At 38.8% G+C, this 25,029-nt stretch overlaps 1 protein-coding gene across 1 annotated transcript in view; it reads right to left on the reverse strand.

Moving 5' to 3' along the window:
* The window catches only part of TENM3 (teneurin transmembrane protein 3), a 662,376-nt gene that overhangs the window by 39,603 nt on the left and 597,744 nt on the right, over window positions 1-25,029 (reverse strand). The window contains exons 18-24 of the mRNA XM_011959575.1: window positions 19,386-19,653; window positions 17,940-18,083; window positions 12,752-13,001; window positions 12,030-12,050; window positions 4,126-4,358; window positions 2,550-2,704; window positions 897-1,771 (exon numbers count right to left, since the gene is read on the reverse strand). Of these exons, the coding sequence (XP_011814965.1) occupies window positions 897-1,771; window positions 2,550-2,704; window positions 4,126-4,358; window positions 12,030-12,050; window positions 12,752-13,001; window positions 17,940-18,083; window positions 19,386-19,653 (1,946 nt within the window). The remainder of the gene's footprint in view (window positions 1-896; window positions 1,772-2,549; window positions 2,705-4,125; window positions 4,359-12,029; window positions 12,051-12,751; window positions 13,002-17,939; window positions 18,084-19,385; window positions 19,654-25,029) is intronic.

The following is a 25,029-nucleotide window of genomic DNA, read 5'->3' on the forward strand; positions in this document are numbered from 1 at the left end:
GAACGCGTTTATACATGCCAGAACATACACAACGGTTGACTCTCCCTTCACTCTCAGTGACACCCGAGATGTGACTGTTCAGAAGGCACAGTGCCCGGGCCACCACTCCACGCTATCTATTGCAACACCCTGGCTGAATGAACCTCCTACCTCTTCAAATGCTTTCAGGCAACAAATGGCAATTCCTGACTTCATTTAGTTGTAAGGTTCTTTGAGGCACAGTGTGGTTTCTCCGGTAACTGATTACAAGAACTTAAGCCCTTTTATGTCATCAGCAAAGTTCACTGTAAATGTTTTAGAAGTTTTTCTTCAATGCAAGCTCCTGATACAGTCAGCTTTATCAGGTGGGCAAACCTAGAGCCAAAGGCTTTATGCCCCAAACCACAGCTGCAGGATGCTTCTCAGAAGGTTTGCTCCTAAGATGTTAGGTCCCTTTGAAGCAAGATGCTAATCCTTAAGTAAAGGTAAATTTACCATGAAGCCAACTGAAACTGAAACTTTGGGCTTCTCCCTTACATGGGTCCCTCCCCTTTCCAAGGCCCTGCATCTAACTTTGTATCCTGCAATTTTGTCTTCTTTCTCAGAAAGAGGAATCTAATTTTTTTTTTCTTTAGAGATACGTTCTGGCTCTGCCACTCAGCCTGGAGTGCAGTGGCACAGTCAAAGCTCTCTGTGGCCTTGAACTCCTGGGCTCAAGCAATCCTCCCGTCTCAGTCCCCCCGAGGAGCTGAGACTACAGGAATGAGCCACCGTGCCCAGCCGGGATCCCAAAACTATAGAAGCTGTAGGCTCTCAAAAACACGGAATCCTCCAGCCCTTAAGCTTATATTGTTACTATACATGATATTATTGTATCACAGTATTTTATAATCAGAGTAGAATTTTCATATACTTACTCAAAAAAAGTTGTCCATCCAGTTTCATCGCTTTTAGTGGCTAAAAGGCCACTATTGCCATGGTAAGTAAACAGAACTAATTCCAGTCCTTGAGCAGTCATGCTTTTCAAACATCCATTTGTTCCTATCGTCAACCATATCACTTGGTTATCGGGAGACACCACTCGAACTGGCATGCGATTTGGGTCCCGTCTAATTCTAAGGGTGTTGCCATTGCTGTCCGTCACAGCAGTAATATCATTGTCATTGCTGTAGCTAAAATTGTACAGGTAATCACCAGTGACTAAACTTACAGTATATTGGTGAGTACCATTGATGTCAAAGATGTAGAGTTCTTGATCAGTTGGAGATGCAACTTCATAAAAGTTCATAGAGTTAAGTAAAGGCTTATTCTTTGACACAGCCCGGATCCGGATATTCCCTAGATCTGCAATATACAGTGTACCATCTGGAGAAGCAGCCAGGGAAGATGGGGCATTGAGTTTGGCATCCTTGGCATAGCCATCTCCACTCTGGTAACAGTCACAGTTGGCATCATTTTTGCAGTCACACTCTGAAGGTATTCCGGCCACTAAGGAGATTTCCCCATCTGTTGTGACCTGCCTTATCCGGTTAATTTTCTTCTCATCAGTTTCAGTAATGTACAGGACCCCACTGTAGGACACAGCAATGGCAGTAGCCGATTCCAGTGTTGTCTGCACCGCGTGCTTCCCCACGGGATACTCCACTCCAGGAACCTGACAGTGCATGGGCCGTCCAGCAGCAATGCGAACTTGACGATTTTCAGTGATCTGTAAAACTACATTATTATCCAGGACATAAATGGAGTTATCCATAGGGTTAATGGCTAGGTCAGTGGGCCATTCCAGACGTACCTAAACAAAAAAAGAAATGGCCTGGTTAGTCAGTCACTGCACTACAGTTAATTCGCCAGAAGAGTAAATTAGACCATTCAGGGAAATTGGCATTAATCTGAGATAAACTGTTTTGTAATAGTTTTTTCAATAGCCTCAGTAAAATAAACCAAAAAGTAATGAATGAAGATAAATATAAGAAATAACACTTTCTTTTAAAATTCAGCCCACAGTAAGATTTGTTGGTTATAGGCAAATAGCAAATAAGCCTCTGAGTAGTGAGTCAACAGATATCAATGAGTTATGAACACACATGTTCCTATGGCAGCAATGACCACCAAATGTTGGGGCTTTCTAGGTTATGAATAGATTAGTGTTCTGTTGTGTTTTCAATCAGCCTAATAGTAAACTTTCGAATTCTAAATATAAGTCCCTTGGGACAAATCATAGTGGGTTCTCTCTACTACTCAAGGAGCTCATGCAATCAAAAGATTAGAGATTTAAGCTGTTTGGTTCTTTTTAGAATATCTGCATGCTGCTACTTTACTGGTATTTTATTACAAATGCTTAGCATTTCTTAGTGATAACTGTTCTGTATCCCACTGAATTCATCAAATGCAGAATTACACAAGAAAATCACTTTTTATTAGCTCCTGTGATACATGTAGATGGAAATGCCCTATCAGAACCACTGCAAAACATGATATATGCAGTTTAATATGGTGCCATCACAGTCTACTGACTGAATAAGTCAAGTCACCCAGAGGAGAAACAAACGAGCCAGCTCAGTGTTGAGCACCTGGCTGATGTGCATGCTGGTGTCACAGGTTAAAGGTCTGGCTGAAGTCAAATCGTTAGAGCCCAGGAGAGTTGATATGATTCCATTTTGGTCAACTTTCCTAATCATGGTTCCATCAACAAAGTAGATTAATCCATTCTTATCAATTGCCATTCCTGTATTTGAGAGAAGCAGGTATTAGTACTTTTTCAAAAATGGTTACTTTTGATTAACTATTAGGCCCATTATTAAACTCAATTATTTAACCCCAGTGACGACATCGGTGATAGGTAGCAGGTAGGGCTGCAGATTGCAAACACATTAGAAAAAAACCAGCATAGGCATTTATAATACAAATAAATTAAAAATTCAGTAAGGAGGCAGGACATAGGGGCTCACGCCTGCAATCCTAGCACTTCGGGAGGCTGAGACAGGCAGACTGCCTGAGCTCAGGAGTTCGAGACCAGCCTGGGCAATATGGTGATACCCTGTCTCTACTAAAAAATACAAAAAAATAACTGGGTGTGGCAGTGTGAGCCTGTAGTCCCAACTAACTATTCAGGAGGCTGAGGCAGAAGAATGGCTTGAACCCGGGAGGCAGAGCTTGCAGTGAGCTGAGATCCGGCCACTGCACTCCAGCCTGGGTGACAGAGCGAGACTCTGTCTCAAAAAAAAAAGAAAAAGAAAAAGAAAAAAATTCAGTAAGGAAATAATCCAATTTTGTCAGAATCTCCTGTGAGTATATGAATCACACAGGTAATACTTGTATGTTTCCAATATAAATTATAATGATTATATAATGTTGTGGTCTATAAATTATAGAACCAGCTTCAAATTCCATTCCAGCTAACTTACAGCAACCATATTCTTCTAACAAAAATAGATCTAAGCCAAGGTTAGTGTTTTGTTGACCCTGTTACAATGAAATCTTCTATGATGAATAATTCAGTACAGCCACTTTTTTCCAGTCCTTGTTCACATAATAGTCAGTAGCTATCATGAAAAAAATAAAGGCCCCAAACCAAAAGCATTGTATTGAGTGGCATAATACATGAGCAAGGAGTCAGTCCTGCCTGGTTTAAAAGCCTTTATCACGTAGAATTTTTTAGCCCTTGTTACCTCCAAAAATTCCTCACAGCAAGGATTTTTTTCCCATGGCATAGAAACAAAAGCTGAACAGCTCCAAAGAGGGTGAGGGCTCATAGGGTTGCTTAGTGATGGTTTTTAAAGAAGCCTGGGACTCATTCACGACCAAGAAATTCCAGGACTATGAAAGAATTTGGATACTTCCTTGAAGTTTAACAGGATGTGACCTGAATTATATAGAGTAGTTGCTTCATTCTTTGAAGAGCTGAAAAAATGGTATGATAATAAAGAATGCCAAGAACCTAATATTTACTGTAAAACCAAGTTAGGATTCTAGCAGTTTCATGCTACATGGCTTTTAAAAACCCTAGATGTGAAACAGCTTTTCAGAACACTGTCAAAGGTAAAAAGTTAGACTCGGCACTAAACATGAGAAGGCACTAAATGGATTTTCTACCTTTTTTTTTTTTTTCAAATAAAAAGAAATCCTCAAATCGCCAACTGCCAGTACCTTTGGGACTCATGAGTGTGGCTTCCACGGCCTTCCCTCCATCCCCACATCTCGCCTCGTCAAACGGAAGGCACTGCTCCCCGGTTCCTGCGACGACTTCTGCATTTTTAGTCAAGTCTTTTGCCCCTGTAAGTGACTTTGGGCGATAAATTCTGCGGGTGTTTGTGTCAGAAACGTACAAATCTCCTGTGACTGGATCCGTTGCAAGGTAGTATCTATGAGCTGGGTTGCTGCTGTGAAAAGGATCATACATAAACATCAAAGGGAATTACTCCTAATACACAGAGGGAAATTAAAAGCAAAATAAAACAGATCATGAGAAACTGATTCTAGTCTGGAATCCATGATCAAAGATGAGACATGAATAGTACTGTCTATTTAATAATGACTTAAAAGAACGTGCTCACAGGTAGGGTTTCTCTGATATTACTGTTTGTCTTCCTTGCCTGATGCTGAGGATTCAACAGTTTACTAACCGTCATCTTAAAAATACTACCTTTAAAAGGCACCATGTGTCTAGCCTAAAACAAAGAAAAAAATTCTCTAAATCTTTTTTGCTCGATGCAAAGCCATTAAAAAATGCCCCTGAATGAGGGACATAAAGTTTCTTCCAGGCAAAGGATGTCTCCATCAAATTTTCCTATAAAGTACAATACACTACTGATTCCACTCATACCTCGCCATAGGGTATTATCCTTTCAAACTAAACACCCTCCCCTTGAAGAAATGAGCACTTTGTCTGTCTCGGTTGCTCTATCATAATCCAGAAAAGTGCCAATGTTTGTCCTATGGGGTTAAACGTTAAAACGGGGTCATTCAAGTGTATGGGTGAGTCTCATCTGGTGGCCTGTGGCAGTGAGCTGGGATGCCGGATCCTTCAGTTTTCTTTCTAAAGTTCATATACTCAGCTGCTCTGAAACCTGCCTATGAATCTAGTGACATACAAAATGTAGTGCCTCAATTTTATAAATATAAAGAAATGCAAATGTAAAACATTTTAAGTCCCACTACTTGTAAAAAATGGTAAGCCCAACACTCTCAAGGAGGGGACAAATTATGACGTATCATTGGAATTAAAAAGCTAATATCCTTACAAACACTCAATGCCACATTCTTAAAATTAATGTAATCTTGTACATGTGCAAAGATTGCTTTCTGAAAAAAATCAGAAAAATAATTTAAATGATTTGGTGTCCCAACCGAGATGTCAACATGATGGGAATCTGTCAAACTCCATTGATCTTCGGATGACGAACTTAGTTATACTAATACTAATTAATTCTCCCTCTCCCTCTCCCTGTCCCTCTTTCCACATGCAGCCAGACACACACACACACACACACACACACACACACACACACACACACCACACACACAGAGTTATATGCTTGCTTCCATTTATTTTATTTGTGAACATCTAAAATATTTAGAAGAAATCTACCTATATGAATATTTTTATTCTAATAGTGATGCAGTAGTCTCCTCATTACTAATGATGTTGGGTTGTAATAAAACATTTTCACTACTTAATGATTTTCCTTCTAAGTGCTGTATAGATGTACTTTATCATTCCTATAAGAGATTCTACTCTTAAAATTGTTGAAGTGTTTCTCACGTTGTTAGAGGAGGACAGAAGATCACACATGGAGACTGTAGGGGCCTTGTGGAGCGCTGAAGAGCTCTTAGGCTGTGATGTTAGTATACAGAGAAACATAAAGACATACAAAGGCTTGACTACCTTCAGCTCTGGGATCTCCTTTCCAGCCTTTAATATCTTTGAGTGACAAAAGACAGACTAGAGCACGAGGTCTTGAGTGTGTAAATGTGTGTGAAATGGTAAAAAGTAAGATGAAGAACTCAGAAGGATGCAAGTCATTATGCAGGAAAAACATTTCAGAACAACTGCGTTATGCCAAATGATCAACCTGCTGTGCTAAGTGTTATTGTATCATTTTCCTAAGTTGATGCCTAAAATTTTAAATGCAGCAACACATATTGCATCCCTTAATGTGGTAGTTTATTACTTTGTAAGAAGTGAAGAGTCACATATCAATATAACATTCAGAGCAATTTTACAGAGATTTTTTTTTTTTTCCTTTCTATAAACAGTCTAATGTTGCCAGAGCTGGTCTTTCAGGTGTATATAATTGGTGACCGAGTTGCAGCTCCACCAAACTAAGTCTGCTTTGAAAGACATGACATTGGAGAGGTTCCTTTAGTCTTTCCTACATCCTTGAATATACAGTTAACTGTGAACAGCTGTGTACACGGTATGCATACACTCATGTGTATACAGACACACGTATTTCTTTTCTTATCAGTGTGTATCTTTGAGTATAAACTCTGTACCAGAGAGACTGGGTTTAAAGCCTAACTTCATCACTATCACTAAATGTATGATCTGGGCAAGTTGCCTAACTTATCTGTGCCTCAGGTTCCTTACCTATAAAGGTGGTGATAATAATACATATTTCATAGGATGCTGGGATGATTACATGAACTAATATATGTAAGAGCCTTAGAACAGGGCCTAGCGCATACTACATACTCACTAAGAATTAACCGTCCTTATACTCGCCTTTGCCCCGTCGCTTCTTACAGTGCAATGTCTTTTGCCTTACAACCTTAGAAAGTGCAGGAATACAATAATTAACTAAAGTATGAGCTGTTTCTGAAAACATTAAAAGAAAAAAAAACTGGGTTTAAACTGGGTTTAGGTTTAAATTTGTTAAACCTAAACTTGGCTAGATTTAAATTTGTTTTCTTACTTCTGCTGTTATTAACAGCAGTTTATAATATCCTAAACTATTAAAGTAATGAAGACTTCTCTTAAAATACCCACTTTAAGTTGTTTAGCGAGTAATGATGAACAGTGATGATTCATTCACGGTAAATGAGCCACACACACTTCCTCAGGATGCCTTCATTTTGGGAAAAAACAAACCGATTTTTGAGGTGGCAGCTTCAGTGGTGGTGGCATCCTCTTAGCTATGGGACATGAGTTTTCTTGGTGCAAAAATGAATGGACATTCAAGTCATAAGCTTGCCTTTACTGTCATCAGTTTTATTCTAATGGGGAAGGAATAAGAGAATGCCCAAAGTGGTGCTTATATTTGCTTATTTCCTGTCCTGAAGCATCTCCTTCCCAGAAGACATAGACATTTCTCCATCAAGCAACAGATGTCAATGGCTTTAAGAATGTCTGACAAATGAAAGCTGCGCTTTTGGATGCAACTCTGTTGTCGATGCAACTCTGTTGTCCAGAAGAACAAATGTGAGGGAGTCTATGTGGCCCTAGAGAAGAGAATGAGCCTCTGGAAATACTCTGCACAGGATGGGAGGAAATGAGACGTTGACAAGCTCCCAGCAGCGCAGGCCAGCATGGTAAATTAGAGCTGTTTGTTAGATGCTGGTCTCTCCTAAATGAAAAGAGGGATCAGCATGGAAGTACTAAAAGGAAAAAAAGTGAGTCTGGATATTTCCAGTTGACAGACTGGTGGCAGTGAAGCTCTGAATCATATGCCATAGGACTGGGATTCAAGGTCACCTAATTTCAGCACAGAGAGTTGACAGGGTGAGCTAGTGCTTGCTGTCCAACTTTCTGAAAACCCAAAGCACTAAAGAGGTGGGTGTGTGGGTACGATGAGTGGTGAATTTTTAGGTCACTGATCTATCTAGTGTGAAAACGTGAGGCTACCATGACCGAAACAGGCTGCAGCCAACAGCTGGAGCACGGGGATTTTCCAAATGCTTGGTTTTGGGAAATCTCTGCTTAGCAGAAGCACAGCAGCATCCTTATGTGATTGATTGAGATTTTGCTATTTCAGAGAGGTCTGAAATATTACAATTTTGACGAACAGCAAAACCAAGGAAACTGAGATCAAGTTAAGAACCTTTAGTATATTACACCTTGATTCTTAACTCATCCTGAATTGCCTAGATCATCACAATTATCAAGACATCTTCTCTACAGTCTCATTCAATCAGACACAGATCCAGTGGTAAGTGCAGGCTGGATTTGCTCATTTATTTTGTCATAATTCAACCTTCTTAGACTAGAGAAATATTCACAAAGAACAAGCCAGAGAACGGACATTATTAGCACCTCTATCTTTTGAGTTGGAAACTGTGCCACAGTCCTTAGAACACAAGACATTTGAAGAAGCATAAAAAACTATATTTATACGGAAAAGTAAAAAGACTTCTTTTATGGTAACCAAAAGACTGTTTAGAATATTGCAAGCAGGGACTGGGGGTGTGATATTTCCGTGCCTGCTTGATTTTTAAATATTAAGTCAATAAGGAGTGCTGAATAAAATTTTTATAATTTGGTATCTAAACTTTAATGGATTCAAATTCACAGACTTATGATTGACACTTTCTTTGATCATTTAATTGGTAATATAAAATTCACAAAGTTGATTTTTAGTTCTACATGTTTAAGTGCCCTTTGGCTGGTATTAATTAATGTAATTTTAAAATTTTGGAACGTGTGAGAATTGGAACAAGGATGACGTAAAATTTACTACATATTAAACGGGTTAGTTGGCAAACTAGTACTACAAACATCAGAGAAGGAAATGTTTGGTATATCTAAAACAAACACATTTTAAAAGCATTGTAGCTGCTTCTATTTATGTAAAAAATTAAATATGTTGATCAGTAATATTTATATCTATTCATTAAAGTATAGCTAAGAATTTTTATTTCATGTAATATCCTGGTGGTGCTTATTAGTTTGATATAACAGAATACTCTGAATTTTAAAATAAGAAGATGTGTTTTTATATTAATTTGTATTGAATACTTTTATTATTCCCCCATTAGTCCAATTAATGAGACTGTTTATAGTATATGAAATATACAAGAGGATAAAAGTGTGCATTTTTATATTTTAATTATTAACAACTGGCAATACCATTCCTTTTGTAGATTTAGACACACTTTTCAATTTCTTTTTCTTCCTATGACCTGTTCCTAAGCCTCTCATGACTCTTACGCTGCCCAAGAGAGTGAGGATAAGCATACCAGGAAGGATCTTATTAACCAGGAAAGGGAAGGTGACGACAGGCAGGCACACAGGAAGAAGCATCTGAAAAGAACTTTAATTTTTTAAGCTAAAAGAAGAAGTTCCAATGAAGTAAAATATGTTAACTTTGCTAGGTCAATTTTATTACCTACTAAACAAATGGAATCCCTATTTTATCAATGACATGATCATGTTTGATGATTTGGGCTCAAAGACCTTACACATTCTCTACATCTTCCTCTTTCTTATCACTTAGACAAAGACTCTCCATTCTCTCCTTCCCTTTATCGCTTGGCTTCCTTCACTGCTAACCATCCTATTTTAGGTTATCTAGCATCTCAAGGTGCAACAGCTTTCTAATTGATCTCATCTCGAGTCATTTTGAACTCTGACACCAAATTATTCTTCCTTTCAGTATGCCACTTTGCGTATGCCACTTGTTCAGGATGCTAAAATGGGTCCCCACTGTCTCAGGTATCCTACAGGAGAGAATAATTCCTTAGAGCACTCAAGGCCCCAGGCAATCTGACCCTCCCCTGCCTTTGTGCCTGTATCTCTCATGATTACCACTATGAACCCCCTGCTCCATTCAGGTGGGTCTGATTATTCTCAGAACATGTCTTGCTCAGCTCTCCCCCAGTCCCCGGTAACTTTACTTGCTTTCTCTATTTCTTCATGACTTCTCTTTTCTTCTTGCTGTTCTGTTTCAGCAGATTTCATTTTTAGACCTAGCTCAAATATCAGCCCTTCCAGAAAATGTTTCCTTACCATACTGTCATCTCCCAGTAATCTCTTCCTTCACAGAACTATTCTCACATTTGAAACCATGGACCATGGGTATGATTAAGTGTCAAAGAACGATACTGAAAATGTTATTTAATTTCTCACGTATATACCTTGTCTCCCCCGCTAGATGGTGAGTTCTGAGAACAGGTACTTTGTCTTATATTATTATTTTTCAAAGTGCCTAACATGCAGTAAGTGATCAGTTAACATGATTTATTTCATACAATTAAATATCCATATAAAACCCCAAAAGTGTACTCTGCATGCATGGCACATAAAGGAAATGCAGAAGCACAAATGTAGTTAGGATGATGGACAGAGGAGAAGGGTTATGGAGGATCATGAGAGAGGGATTACAATAGTATCACTGCCAAACACCAGAAGTTAGTACAAAATGAATTCCTACTGTTTAAATAAAGATGTAACTCTAACCTCATAGATTTTTTTTCCCAGAGGGAGAGATTATGGCTTTAAGTAACAGGTAAAATGATTGTGAAATAAGTCTTGCTTTTTGCATACCCAGGGAATGAGCCCCTAGAAACTTAGGCATTGAGACACAGAAAAACTGGCTGTGTGGTGCAGTGGAAAGAACATATTTTTAGAGGGGTTTAACTGTCTGCTACCCATTTCTTAGGCATATATTTTGGGGAAGATATGTAACCTCCTGGAGCCTTTACTATGTCACCTGTACCCCTGAAGGACTGCTGTGTGGATCTGCAATAACAGATACAAAATATCTGGCACCACGCCTGGCATGGAATAGGCCTGCTTGTTAAAAGGTAGCTGCTTGGATAGTTTTTTCTGTATTGCCTCCAGCATTTTCACATTTAGTTGGTGTGCAACCTGTCTGTCTTCCCTCTTTTCTCCACAGCTACCAAGAAAACAAGACAAGAACATTTTTGATATTCTACTATGGTTTCTGATAGCAGAGCTTTGCATGCTCAGTATTCTGGAGAGATGAAGTGTTGATTTTAGCATGTGACTGAGCTATTAGCTGCGAGTATAAGATCAATAGGGGATCTCAGGAAAAGATCATGGGGCCACGTCTGGTCACCCTGATATGCAACAGCTATTCACCTTTCAGTAGAACTTTGGCTTTTGTTTGCTAGTTGTCAATCACTACACAACAGGTTAAAGGGGTTTTGTTGACTAATTCATCTAAAAGACCTCACATAAAATATTATTGTTTCCATCTGATATCATTTCATTAGCTATTTTAATGACCAAAGTAGATCTAGCATTTCTAACCTGTCTAGCTTTTTGCTAGCTTTACTTTAAAACATTGGTTTTCCCCGCCTTTTTTTTTCTATCCTTCGCAAAGTTTTTCAATCAAATGTGTCCATACAAGTCTTTATTGTATCTTCTGCAGCTCTGTGTACACAGAAAGTGGAACATGAAACACTTCTGAGTCTATAGATTTGCTTCAATTATATTTGTCCTTCACTTTGAAGAAAGTCATTTCCTCCATAATAATGGCAATGAAAACATTACCTCTTAAATCTAGTAATTCTTCCAACTTAGGAAAATATAAACTCTAGGCAAAGAGGAATTTACCAGGAAGCTAATAATTAAGCTTCAGCTTTGGGGTCTCTCAGTTTGCCAAGCCACATGTTCGCATAATTGTATGTTTTAAAACATTTGCCAAGGTAAAATATTTCTAGATTCTTTTTCTTAAAGTGTCTCCAATAAAACACAGCCTGTCCTGGGTATTCATGGAACAATGCAGGCCTTCTCAAACCTTCCTACTGTGCTTCAGGTTTCATTCTGTTCAACATGGCTTAGATTGTGTCAGTCAGTAATTAATGCTTGGAAATCATTTTTGTTATACAGAGATACTCCTTATACTTTTTTGTAATGAAATTTATTTTGTGAACCAACTGAAAAACATTTCTCAAATTATACCACGTAAATAACTTGCAATATATTGTATAATAATTGTCCAATTAAGCACTTTTAATTCCTTTGATGATCTGTGATACTGTTTCCTCTCTCATGATGAAATATTCTTAGAAAACAATTTTAGAGGGTCACATTGCAACGTAAAAAGGGTATTTGAAAACATACAATAACCTTAAGGTATGATGCTTACCTATGTCTAAAATCTTTATTTCTTGGTGGAAGCAGGTAAAAACAGGTAAAAAAGAGAAAGCACAGTTAGAAAAGGCTTCTAGAATATAATGAGTTGAATTCTGGGATTTAATTATTTGTATGGAAAGTTGCCAACTTGGCAGAAATGATACCGGAAATGAATTCTGTAGTCTAGGGCTTACCAACTAACGAACAGAATAGGCTGATTTGAAAATCACACTTAAATGAACAGAGCAAAGACAATACGTTACTTTTCCTACTGTCATTATGGCTAATGGATTAACCCAACCTGAGGATCCCATATTCTAGTGAAAAGTCATAGCCTTAGTTCATTTAATATCAGGTCCTGAAATCACAGGAAAAGATTTTATGCCTTAATTTCAACCACTGAAATAAAAGAGCTACGCCTATTTCACAGGGTTATTCTAAAGAAAACAAAAGAGATTTAAGAATCATAGCTCTGTCATTTTAGAGCACAGAAAATTCACTGAAATCAGTAAGATATTTGAGATACTGGGTGACTTTATGCTCTTTAATACACTTATGGGACAATATAGATGTGCTGTGCTTCTAACTGTAAGCAAGAATCTGGCTTCTTTCTGGGGGAAACTGTAAACCTTGGGATGGTAATTTTTATATGAATAGATTAGTACATCAGACTCAACATTTTTTTAAAAGGCAGGTTGAGCTTTGGTTAAAAGCCCAAATTTAGGAAAGACATACCTTAGTTCTAAGACACTTGTTACATTTCCAGAAGGGAATATCCGCCGCACATAGTTGAAATCGCCTACATATAGACTGCCATCGATCCCACAAGCTAGCGCCACTGGGGCCAGTAGCTTGTTACCATCAGCTTGACCATTGCAACTGGGGCAGGAAATGCTGCGTCTTCGCCCATTGCCCATGATACTACTCACGACTGGAGGCTGCTGGGAGATAAACTGGTTTTCCCCATTTCCCTTGTACAGTATACCTAGAAGAAATAAAGTGCGTTTTTTTCTTATGATGAAAAAGTGTAAAGGTGAAAAGCAAATATGTTCATGATTGTTTTAACTATAATTCAATGCCTCTTAGGTCTGGATTGAGACATTCTTATTTGAAGCTCCATTGGAAAGAACTGTATTCAATGACCTAGTGTAAAATATTACATGATAAAGTACATAGGATATACACAAAAAGTGCTGTCTACTGTGAACTGAAGTCATGTCTGGTGAAAGGAACAAAAGACTAAGAAGAATAAAACCCCAATTCTCAACCTCAGCGATGACCAGTCATGGCTGTACACTGAAATGGCCTGGGGAGCTGCCAAAAAGTATTAATGCCTGCTTCTCACCCAGAGAGACGGTGGTTTAATTTGTCTGAGGTACAGCCTTAGCCCTGAAATTTAGAAAAACTCTCCAGATGATCTTAACGTGCAACTAGGTTTGAAAACAGGCTCTACATAATATTCCTTAGGGAATAACAAGTTTGTCTAATTGTTAATCAATATTGAAAATATTCAATTAATAAAAATGTGCACCAGGAATATAAATTTGTTTTGAATTTATAATTTTTTTTTTTTTTGGTTTTTTTTTTTTTTGAGACAGAGTCTCACTGTGTCGCCCAGGCTGGAGTGCAGTGGCGCGATCTCGGTTCACTGCAAGCTCCGCCTCCCAGGTTCATGCCATTCTCCCGCCTCAGCCTCCGAGTAGCTGGGACTACAGGCGCCGCCACCTCGCCCGGCTAGTTTTTTTTTTTTTTGTATTTTTAGTAGAGACGGGGTTTCACCGTGTTAGCCAGGATGGTCTCGATCTCCTGACCTCGTGATCCGCCCGTCTCGGCCTCCCAGAGTGCTGGGATTACAGGCTTGAGCCACCGTGCCCGGCCAAATTTATAATTTTCTTTAAAGTTAACAAACTTTATGGAAAACAAAGGTAGAAAATATCAAACTCCAAAGCTGTTAATGATAACACAGGCTTATTTTAACTCTACTTATACTGTCAAAGACTATTCCTGAGTACACTCTCATCTGATAGGAGAATGCATATACATGCAGTTATTCAAAATGTCAAACATAACAAAACTGTTGTGGAAGGCCAATGTATTATTTAAAGTGAATTCTGCTTTAAGGTATGGAAGTGCCAATAATTTTATCAAGACAAAAATGCCAGTCTGCTCCTTTATGGTCTTCAGTGAAAATCGGAGAAAAGATTCCAAATGAATGTTAAATATTTTCATAGTTAGAAATTAGATTTGAGTTGAGATTCTAATTTTATTCCTTTTGCCACTGATATATACAGATCAATGGCTCCAGTTTGGTGTGATGCACACGGGGTAGTCAGCTGCTATTGTTCCACGCATATTTTATGACACTTCTCAATGTGTTCTCATCTGTATACACCACCTGCTGCTTTCACTTTAGAGAGGCATATATTACATTTATTGAATGTTCTATGTTCCAAAGCAGTTCTCAGAGATAACGATTCTACTTCTTAGCAGATACACTGTTAAAAGAATAATCCCACGAAAGCACAATCAGGAAACTTGAGAAAGTGCTTTTTCCCCCACTTTGGGATAATTTTAAAGTGAAGAAGAAATTAGAATAATTATGTTCTCCTTATAGCTCAGCACATTTTAGGTGCATTCTGTGATTACTTTTTTAATGCTTTGCTATTTGGGTGATGTAATAATCATAGCAAATTTACATAAAGAAATCAGGGAAAATAAAACAGGTTTATTCAAATTTAAGAAAAATAAGCTAAATAAGGCTAGATGATAACAAGAGGTGAAATGCATTTTGCTTTGAATATTCAAAGAATGCATTAATGATATCTAAGATTCTTCTTTCTGTGATTACGTTAGTTGATAATCATGCAGCTATAATTTCCCATAAGAGCCAGTTGTGTAATTTTCATCAGAAGAATCCTACAAGTCAGACTACCGCTCTACGACATGTGATTTCTTCAGTCATTACTTTGAACGATTGGCCCTTCATGCTACTTCTCTATGATGACAGAACAGAAAGATGAACATTAGAATATTTATTTCCACGTTTCAGGGTGCCTGCACGAATAACTGTCAGCATCTACGTTTCCGTCTTCTCCCTCATGTCTTTCTGTAGCTCATCCACCTTGTCATGACTACAAATCACTTTGTTTATTCATTTAGACACATGTCACTTTGGAAAGCCACTACTTGTCAAAATGTTCTTGGATAAAATTCTAAACGGCAATCTGTTCACCCTGTGGCTGAGGTTATCTTACATTTAAAAATAACATATATTTTATTTTATTTATTTATTTTTGAGACGGAATCTTGCTCTGTCACCCAGGCTGGAGTGCAGTGGCACAATCTTGGCTCACTGCAAGCTCCATCTCCCTGGCTCAAGTGATTCTCTTGCCTCAACCTCCTGAGTAGCTGGGATTACAGGTGCCCACCACCATGCCTGGCTAATTTTTGTATTTTTAGTAGATACAGGGCTCCACCATGTTGGCCAGACTGGTCTGGAACTCCTGATGTCAAATGATCTGCCCACCTTAGCCTCCCAAAGTGCTGGGATTACAGGTGTGGGCCACTGTGCTCGGCCTAAATATATTTTATAATTTAGAACATTTTTTTTTTGAGGACAGCATTTTGGAAAGTTTGGTTTTTACATCTGCCTTGATATTTTAATAGAAGTTAACCATATGTTATTCTGGTTTAGAATATGTGTGTATTTATATTAGACATACACAGAATATCTACACATTGCTGAATCCTCCTGAATACAGTATCCTGTGTTGTATCACACAATGGTAATTACAGAGGCATGGGCTTTTTAGGAGCTGAAGAGATGCCTGCAGTTTTCCTATTGATTTGTAATCTCTTTAGTGAAATCTTGTAGCTAATTGGTTATGAACTTTACCCTATATACTCATCATAACTAAATGGCATCTAGAGATGTTTCCCCTAGTTTTGTTTGTAGAGGGCTTCTGAAGGAATACAAAAATATGTTCAAACTGTGTGATATATCATTTTACATAATTTCATCAAGAGCAGCTCCTAGCATGTTTGGCATATGGCTTCTCATTTTAAAAGACCATGATTGAACCTTGTGCTACTAATATAACAGAATGAGACTACTACTGCTTCAGACACCACTGACAAGTTGAGAGGCTCTGAGAGAGCACTGGAGTCCCCTGCTTGGTCAGGAGTCCCACCTTTTCGATGTGTGCTGCATGCGGCACTAGACAGCAGCTCTGCTTAATCTGGGGTGCAAACTGAACTGTATCCTGATGTCCAGGACATAACTGGAAGGGGGGTAGAGCTTAATATCCTGCTATAAAATAGTGAAGCAGGGAAGGGTTTTTCTGCTTTTTTGTTTGTTTGTTTTTCCTTACTACTGATTTTCTCAGACTATTATTTCCTGGAGGGAAGGCACTAGCATTTTCTTCCTTTTTTTGTTTTTTGAGACAGAGTCTCACTCTGTCACTCAGGCTGGAGTACAGTGGCGCGATCTTAGCTCACGGGAACCTCTGCCTCCTAGGTTCCAGCGATTTTCCCACCATAGCTTCCTGAGTTGCTGGGACGACAGGTGTGCAACACCACAAATGGCTAATTTTTGTATATTTTGTAGAGACAGGGTTTTATCATGTTGCCCAGGCTGGTCTCAAACTCCTGACGTCAAGTGATCCACCTGCTTTGGCCTCCCAAAGTGCTGAGATTACAGGCATAAGCCACTGCATCCGGTCCAACAAGAGCATTTTCAAGCACTGGTCTGAGAACTACTTTAGACTGCATATATTTGGAAGGTTAAAATGCACACTCTCCAACACCCACAAAAAATTGTTTTAAGGAGGAATGAACATTGAAGCAACATTAATCTGAAAAAGTGACCATTAACTATAAACATTTAATTGTACTACACTGTCAAGTCAACATTCTGAACCTTCCAAAAACCTCTGCAAAGTCAAGAGCTAGATTATTTTGCTGAGATTGTGACTTTTTTCTCTGGCTATCAGTAAAAGTAGAGTACTAGTATGATGTCGTTTAGGACGGGAGGCCAAAGTATAACAGACTAACTTTAGGTCTTGCTTTTCTAGCGAAGCACCCTTTAAGTTGTCTGAGATGCAGCTAGTATGTAGGCAAAATGTTGGAAACATAGTCTAGACAACAGAATTGTGTTTCATATAAATAATATTCTTGATGAGATTAGGCTGGTCATATTTTGCAAATATTCCTCTTTTGGTTTGCAGCATCTGAAACATGTTTCTTCAGAGCATATTCACTGGCACATTATCAGGTCTACTCCTAGGAACACTTTGGCTTCTTGCTTTTTTCTCAGATTATTCATTTTTTCCCCTAATATTCATCAAGTCAAGTAACAATATATGTGACCCCATTTGAGTGGCAGAATGTTTTATTTCCCTAATAGTCTAAGAAGAACCGAAAAAAAAAAAATCTAGATAATCAGAATAATTACCCAAGAATTAAAATCTACTAAAAATATTTTGGTGAAGTCACATGATTTTGTTTTCTTTATTTTAAAAACAAATTCCCCTCCCTCCATTTTTGGTAAACCTTTCTAAGTACTTTGGCTCACACTCACTGACTCATTGTGGAATGAGACACGCTAGCTGAATCTGTGCTGACGACTCCCACTCAGAGATCCTTCATTGCAACACCAAAGTCAGTCTTTCACATTCTGATGGGAAGATCGTTTCGGCGATGAACACATGAACATTTGAAAGTCTATTAAGAAAGTGGTATATAGTTCCCACTTTAGGCTTTTATAATCTTTAAAAATTCACCTTTATTCTTTTTCTACCATTTCTAATCCTACAGCACGGATAGGATAAAATGTTGCTACGATCTCGTGAGTTGGAAAGTGGGCGACATTAGCTATCTATGAACAATACATTACGATATCAGCCGTCTATGAACAAGAGCTCACCGTTCTGTACATCCAGCACGTGATGTTTATCTAATGTCCAGCCACCCATGTTGGATGCATCCAATTCATAGCCCTGCAGAATGGCAGTCCTCTTTTCCCACAGAGTCAGGTCCAAACACGACTCATACTCATATCCAACTGACACTGGAATCCAAACAAAGCACAGCTCATCTCTCCAACTACTGGGGGAAACGCAATTTATTTTCTTACTTGGAAAAAACTGCCATTTTCGCATCTGTGTTCTGAGACTGTATTTCCACTTATTTGTGAGCAGTTTATTTTTTAATTTAAGAAGATTTGACCATATACAAGATTTTTAAAAAATGATCTCCAAATATTATTTTCTACTGATTTAACAGAAAATGAGTGTTTTTCTTCCCCATACCGCCCCTTCATGAGGGGTTCACAGCACAAAATAAAGTCCAGATTGGGCAGCTGGTTAAGTAATTAGATCAGTCTCAAACAGTGATTAGATAACAACTAAAAATAATGTTTGCCATCTGAATAATTAGATCTCTTTAGTTTTCAGGAGTGTTAAATTATGGAAAATATTTATGATAAGTAAGGTTCAATGGAACAAAAAAATTAGCCAGATTATGACATTATGTTGACATATTACTATCAGAAATAAACAAACTAGCAGTAATATGAATAAATCACAGATGAAAAACTTTCCAGGGTTCACAATGAAACAGGGATTTTAAAATTTAGAAAGAACGAAAGGAGAAGTGGCAACTACTGGATTGATTTGAACTAATTCAAATCCAAATTACCTATTAATTTCAGAGTACAATGTTCTATTTTAAGGTAAAAACTAATTAAAACAAAAACATATCATTCTTTAGTTTTTGATGTTCTGAGCTTGAAGCTATACTATATACCTAATCTCTTTCTCTCTGTCTCTCAACACGTCACACTTTGATTGCACTGTCCAGTCATTCAATAAAACAACTGGTTTGATTGTCCTTTCACTGAATGAACTGGCCCTTCTAGTGAAAACAGCTAATGTAATTCATGGGCACAAATGTCTGCTATCCTGTTTAATATCAATATGCATTGAAAATACATTAGTGTTAGATACAGACATGAAAACAAATAAGGAAATCCAGGGAGGTAAAATTATAAAGAGAAGAAAATGAAAAAAGAAAGGGACACAATAAGGAAAGAAACATGGGGGGAAAAAGGATGTGACAAGCTGAAATCTCACTCAGAGCATTCCTCAACAACATAATTTCAGCCAGGAAAGACTGATATTTTCTTCTTGCCACATGGAGTACATTCCTTTTCCCATTGTAGATCTAAACGAGCCAAGGTATAATATCCCTAGGACAACCTTATTCTCTTTATATTCTGTTTATCCACTGACTTCCCTGGGTTACAATTAATTTATGATAGTTCTGGCTTTGAGAAAAACTTCATTGCAGCAAAGATTTATATGGAACTTACCTACAGCTTCGGATAGACCATAGACCTTCTGATTATATGCATCTGTTTTATCCCATATGAAAGTATAGGCCAAGTTTGGTGAGGCAGGAAACCACTTTTGGAAGAGTCTTCCTACCACAGCTACCATAAGATGAACCTTCATTAAATTAAATGGAATAATAGACTGGGTCATGGTGATCTTGAGAACTGACTTATACCCTGCAGCTCTGGAACTCAGGTAGGAGAGTTTCAAATCTGTTCCTGGAATTGTAGTTTCCTCGTGGAGTACCTAAGTTTGAATAAAGCAGAAGTTTCAAACTGTGATCATGTATGACTATTAGAGAAAATATATTTATGTAGTATATATTCACTATATTTGTGAATAGTGACTCTTTGTGTCTTAGTGTAGCTACTCTTAAAGACAATGTGCTTATTTTAGTTGCTTTCGGACAACTAAAATAAGACACAAAAGAATCACTATTCACAAATATGCATTTGAGCTGTTATCTTATTCAATAATTAAAAATAACTCTGCTGCCAGCCCAAATGTCTCTTCCTAAAAGCCTCTTGTCATTTATTCTGAGTTAATCATACCTCGGGTGCTACTCTTCACACGGGAAGCACTGTGACTGCTCCATCAGGCTGACATGCACTGACTCGTTACTGTAGTAGTCACAGTGGATTCTCACTAACCCATCTTTCACCCCATCACCCTGGAGAATTAGAGCAGACATTTGTAAGATGGTTAGCTCGGAACAGGGATGCAGTCTAGGCCAAAGATCTGGCCTGTGCCAGCTGGCTCATTTAGGGACTAAACCAATACTCTAGCCTCATCAGCTGGCTGGTCACAGTCTATAAAGACAGTAAGGATAACAAAAAAGACTCAATCATTTGGGTTAAAGTGTAGCAAATTCCATATCCATGTTGAGAGGTAATGTAATAATAGCACCTTGTCATAATTAAAGATTGAGCTCCAACTTACCATGGGTTTTTGATATGATGGTAAATTAGATAATATTTTAAAGCTCCATAAAATTTCTCCTAGAGAGAAACTAATATGTTATTAAATGCACATAGAACCTATCAATTCACACTTTTTTATTTGAAACTGGACTGTAAAAACGAATATAATTATGTGCATAAGAAATATCTCCTTTACAAATTAAAAAAAGATTATACTCTTAACCCCACAGATTACCAGTGTGACTAGCTCTGTGAATGCTGACAACATTTATATTAACAAATGCAAAATACATTATGCCAAAACATTACTTATTTTGAAAAATGTATTTCATGCGGCATATACAATTTTTCTAAAGGGTTCAGATTCTCTTTACCAATGCTCCTGTTAGTTTGATGAATAAGAACAGCTCTTCCTGGGCTTTCCACATAGGCTGTTAAGTGCAAGGCTATCTGTGTTCAAGAACGTGCACCAGGAACTCACTACTTTCTCCATGAAGAATTAAACAGTACTCTCAAAGCTTTTCTCATATTGCCCTATCAAGATTCATTATTCAGACAGAAAGGGCTGCCTTTTCATGTTGGAAAGATCTTAGAATACTGATTCAGTGTTCAGCAATGTTTCCCCTTTTCCCAACACCTCCACATAGAACAGTTAAAGATGATGTGTATCTGTCATCTCCAGACTTTAATAACTTCAGTAAAACCCTCCAAGACCCCTTGTACTGAGGGTAGAGCTGTCAGCTTCAATATAAACAATCACACAGTTGGAAGTAGCACAAATGAATGGACGAAGGAAACTTCCATTCTGGCCTGTCAGTCGGTGTTGGCATGAAGATGGACACGATGTGGTACAGTAGAGTAAGAGGCATTTCTAATGTAGATACACAAATTTATTACCATTGGAGTTTTCCTTCAAACATGCTGACTGAATTCAGCCACAAAACGGTCTTAAGCAAAATAGTTTACAAACATATAGAAACTGTGTAGACCTGGGGAAACCATTAAATTTAAGGCTGAGGGTACTTCTGGAAGACTGTAGGTTGTTAGGGTGAAAGGTTTAAAGATAACTCATTGTTCTCCCATAATCAGTGAAATATCAATGAGTTAGTGCGAAAAATAGATTCGGTGACTCCAGAATGGTCCTGATAATATGCGATTTAACCCTAAAGCCCATCATTTGCTTCCTCTTATTTTCAAAATAATTTCCTATCCATTTGATAGGTCTTCCATGAGTAAGGGACTCTCTTATGAATATTATATGTATTTCCTGTGACCTTCCAGAAGTTGCCTCTCTATTTCAAAATATCATGTGTTATACTGGATTTTAGTATCTGTAATTCTGTTCATTAAAGCATGTGTTTGGCCGGGCGCGGTGGCTCAAGCCTGTAATCCCAGCACTTTGGGAGGCCGAGACGGGCGGATCACGAGGTCAGGAGATCGAAACCATCCTGGCTAACACGGTGAAACCCCGTCTCTACTAAAAATACAAAAAAAATTAGCCGGGCGAGGTGGCGGGCGTCTGTAGTCCCAGCTACTCGGGAGGCTGAGGCAGGAGAATGGCGTGAACCCGGGAGGTGGAGCTTGCAGTGAGCCGAGATCCGGCCACTGCACTCCAGCCTGGGGGCAGAGCGAGACTCCGTCTCAAAAAAAAAAAAAGCACGTGTTTCTCTGATGTAATTTAACTTGACCATGTTATTGAGCATTAGAAGGAAAGGTAAATCCAGCCAAAGTGGGAAAATAAACCATCAGGACGACTTTTGCCAGCTGCGTGAGCTGTCAATCCTATTCCTGACCCTGTTCAACATTCGGTTAGGAACCACGTCCTGCCAATTCTATCTTCCAGTCCCTGTGTAATGTGTTCCCTCTTCCTCATTGCCACTACCATTGTGACTGCAAGGCCCTCTCCATCTGAGCCCTGGATACGCATGGATATACACTTCACAAGAAGAGCCTGTTCACTCATTTCTCTCTTCTCTCAATATCTTCTGCACTTCTATCAGGCGCGTTTTGCCACTTGAGTTAACTTTAGAGAAATGCTGAAAAAACTCCACTGGGGCCTGGGTTCCGCATCACCTAAAGAATTCAAGGTCTCCACTGGATCGCGCCTCAGGGCCATTTATAAACTGGTCCTGGGGTCATCTTCTGCCTCCTTCCCCATTATCCCCTCCACAACATGACTTGTTTTTGCCACTCTACCGTTGCTTACACATCTTCAATCTGAAACATGCTTTCCTCCCTCTAGCCTAATCCTTGTTTAAGACCAAACTCCTCAGTCATTCTTTCTTTGGCTTACTCAGGAATTGACCTCTCCTTTGAACTTGTATGATTTTTCACTAAAATCTTTATCATATTTAGAATGGCAGGATGTGTGTCTTATTCTTCTTTTTATCCTAGTAAAGTACCTTGTACACAGTAGGCTCTCAGCACATTTTTATGAAATATTTGCCTACTGCATGAATGAATGGAGAAAAGACTCCACGTATTCATGGAATTTTTGACTATCTGAAACCCATTTTAATGTCCTAGTTTGCTAAAAATTTGACACCTACAGACAGATACTGACTCTAGGTAAAGTCTATTTTAGGACTGACTACGAAGTCTAGAGTTCTTGCAAGATGGGCCGGGGGAGGAAGTATTACATTGATTGAGGTTACAATGAACTTCTTAAAGTTTCAACTCAAAGTTGGCTTGACCATTTCACAATGAATCCCTGAGGTGTTGCTACTGCAACATCTTTGCCTGTGAGCCTTTTTGTTTTTTTGTTATCCTAGACCTTTCTGGCTCACCTCTTGTAGTCTCTATCTGTACTCCCTCCCTAGGTGATCTCCCCCAGTGCTTTATATTTACATGCGAATGACTCCCAAATTTACCTCTTTAGTTCCAACCTCTTTCCTGGACTCCACTCTTCCGTGTCTACTTCTACCCTCAAAGACTTTTGTCCAAGTCACCAAAATTTCTCCTGTGGACAACTGAAGTTGCTTCCTAACTGGTCTCCTTGTTTCCACCCTTGCCCAATATAGAATACTCTCAGCACAGAAGTTCCTTAAAGGAGGAAATCAGTGAGTGTTACTGCTCTGCTTAGACACCTTCAATGGCTTCCAATTCTCGAAGAGTTATTTTCGCCATGGTCTTCAATGCTTGTGATTTATTGACTGCTGCTTTCACTCCAGCCGTGCCGTCTGTCCTTTTTGCTACCCCTTGAAAAAGCCAAAAATTCCCTTCTATTTTCAGGGCTTGTTCTTTTACTTGCTTAAAGTTTGTGCTGAAATGTCACCTTATTGAAGAGATTTTCTCAAACTCTACTACATAAGATCATACCTCTATCCACTATCCCCTGCTTTATTATTTTTTGGTAAGTCTCATCGCAACCTGACATATTTCTGTTGACTGCCTCTCTCCACTCATGAGTTGGGAAGCTCTGTGAGAGCAGGTACCTCATCTGAGTGGTTTACTGCTTTGTTCCCACATAACAGCACCTGATACAGAACAGGTGTTCAATACATATCTGGAGAGTGAATATGACAAAGCTGCTATGTGCTAGTGTATTTTAATGACTCAGATTTTTCCTTACCTCTTTGTGAATACAGTCTATTATTATTATACACATATTTTTGAAACATGGTCTCACTCCTGGCGCCCAGGCTGGAGTGCAGTGGGACTCATGGTTCTCGCAGCCTTGACCTCCCTGGGCTGAAGTGATCCTCCCACCTCTGCCTCCTGAGTAGCTGGGACTACAGGTGCATGCCACCACACCTGGCTAATTTTTTGTATATTTTGTAGAGACAGGGTTTTGTCATGTTGCCCAGGTTGGTCTCAAATTCCTGGGCTCAATCCATCCTCCTGCCTTGGCCTCCCAAAGTGCTGGAATTATAGTGGTGAGCCACGCCGCCTGGCAAAGTCCATTATATTATACCTAATGTCCTGCTTGTAAGATCTGAAAGTTATTTCTAACTGGAAACATGTGGGATGGAACACAATCCTCTGATGTTTCAGGAGATGAAACGAATGGGGAACGCATGGCTATTCCTTAGAAAGTTATATTAATGAATATTTTCTGTCAAAACTACCTTTTCCAAAACACTTTTTACTTACAACAATAATTAAACAGTAAGTTATTGAGACTAATAGCCATGTGCAATAGTGAGTGGTGGCAGTAGCACTTGGTGCGATGTCAGTCAAGCTGTCAGGTACATTCAGACACTAAAGTTTTTTTCAATAAATAAATAAATGAGCAAAGACATTATTAGTGATTGAGTTGAAGCTATATTTTCATTTGACTATTACTAATAAATATGTAAGATATATCCTGAACAGAAAGTATTTTGTTTGAGTAGATCTTTGAGAAATAACTAGATAAGCCAGGCGCGGTGGCTCACGCCTGTAATCCCAGCACTTTGGGAGGCGGGCAGATCACGAGGTCAGGAGATCGAGACCATCCTGGCTAGTGAAACCCCATCTCTACTAAAAATACAAACATTAGCCGGGCATGGTGGCGGGCGCCTGTAGTCCCAGCTACTTGGGAGGCTGAGGCAGGACAATGGCATGAACCCAGGAGGCGGAGCTGGCAGTGAGCTGAGATCGCGCCACTGCACTCCAACCTGGGTGACAGAGCGAGACTCCATCTCAAAAAAAAAAAAAAGAAAGAAATAACTAGATATCCTACTATAACTTTATCTACTCTAGGACACACACACACACTATA

This window comes from Colobus angolensis, unplaced genomic scaffold (assembly GCF_000951035.1).
Source record: "Colobus angolensis palliatus isolate OR3802 unplaced genomic scaffold, Cang.pa_1.0 Scaffold5, whole genome shotgun sequence".
Lineage (NCBI taxonomy): Eukaryota > Metazoa > Chordata > Mammalia > Primates > Cercopithecidae > Colobus > Colobus angolensis.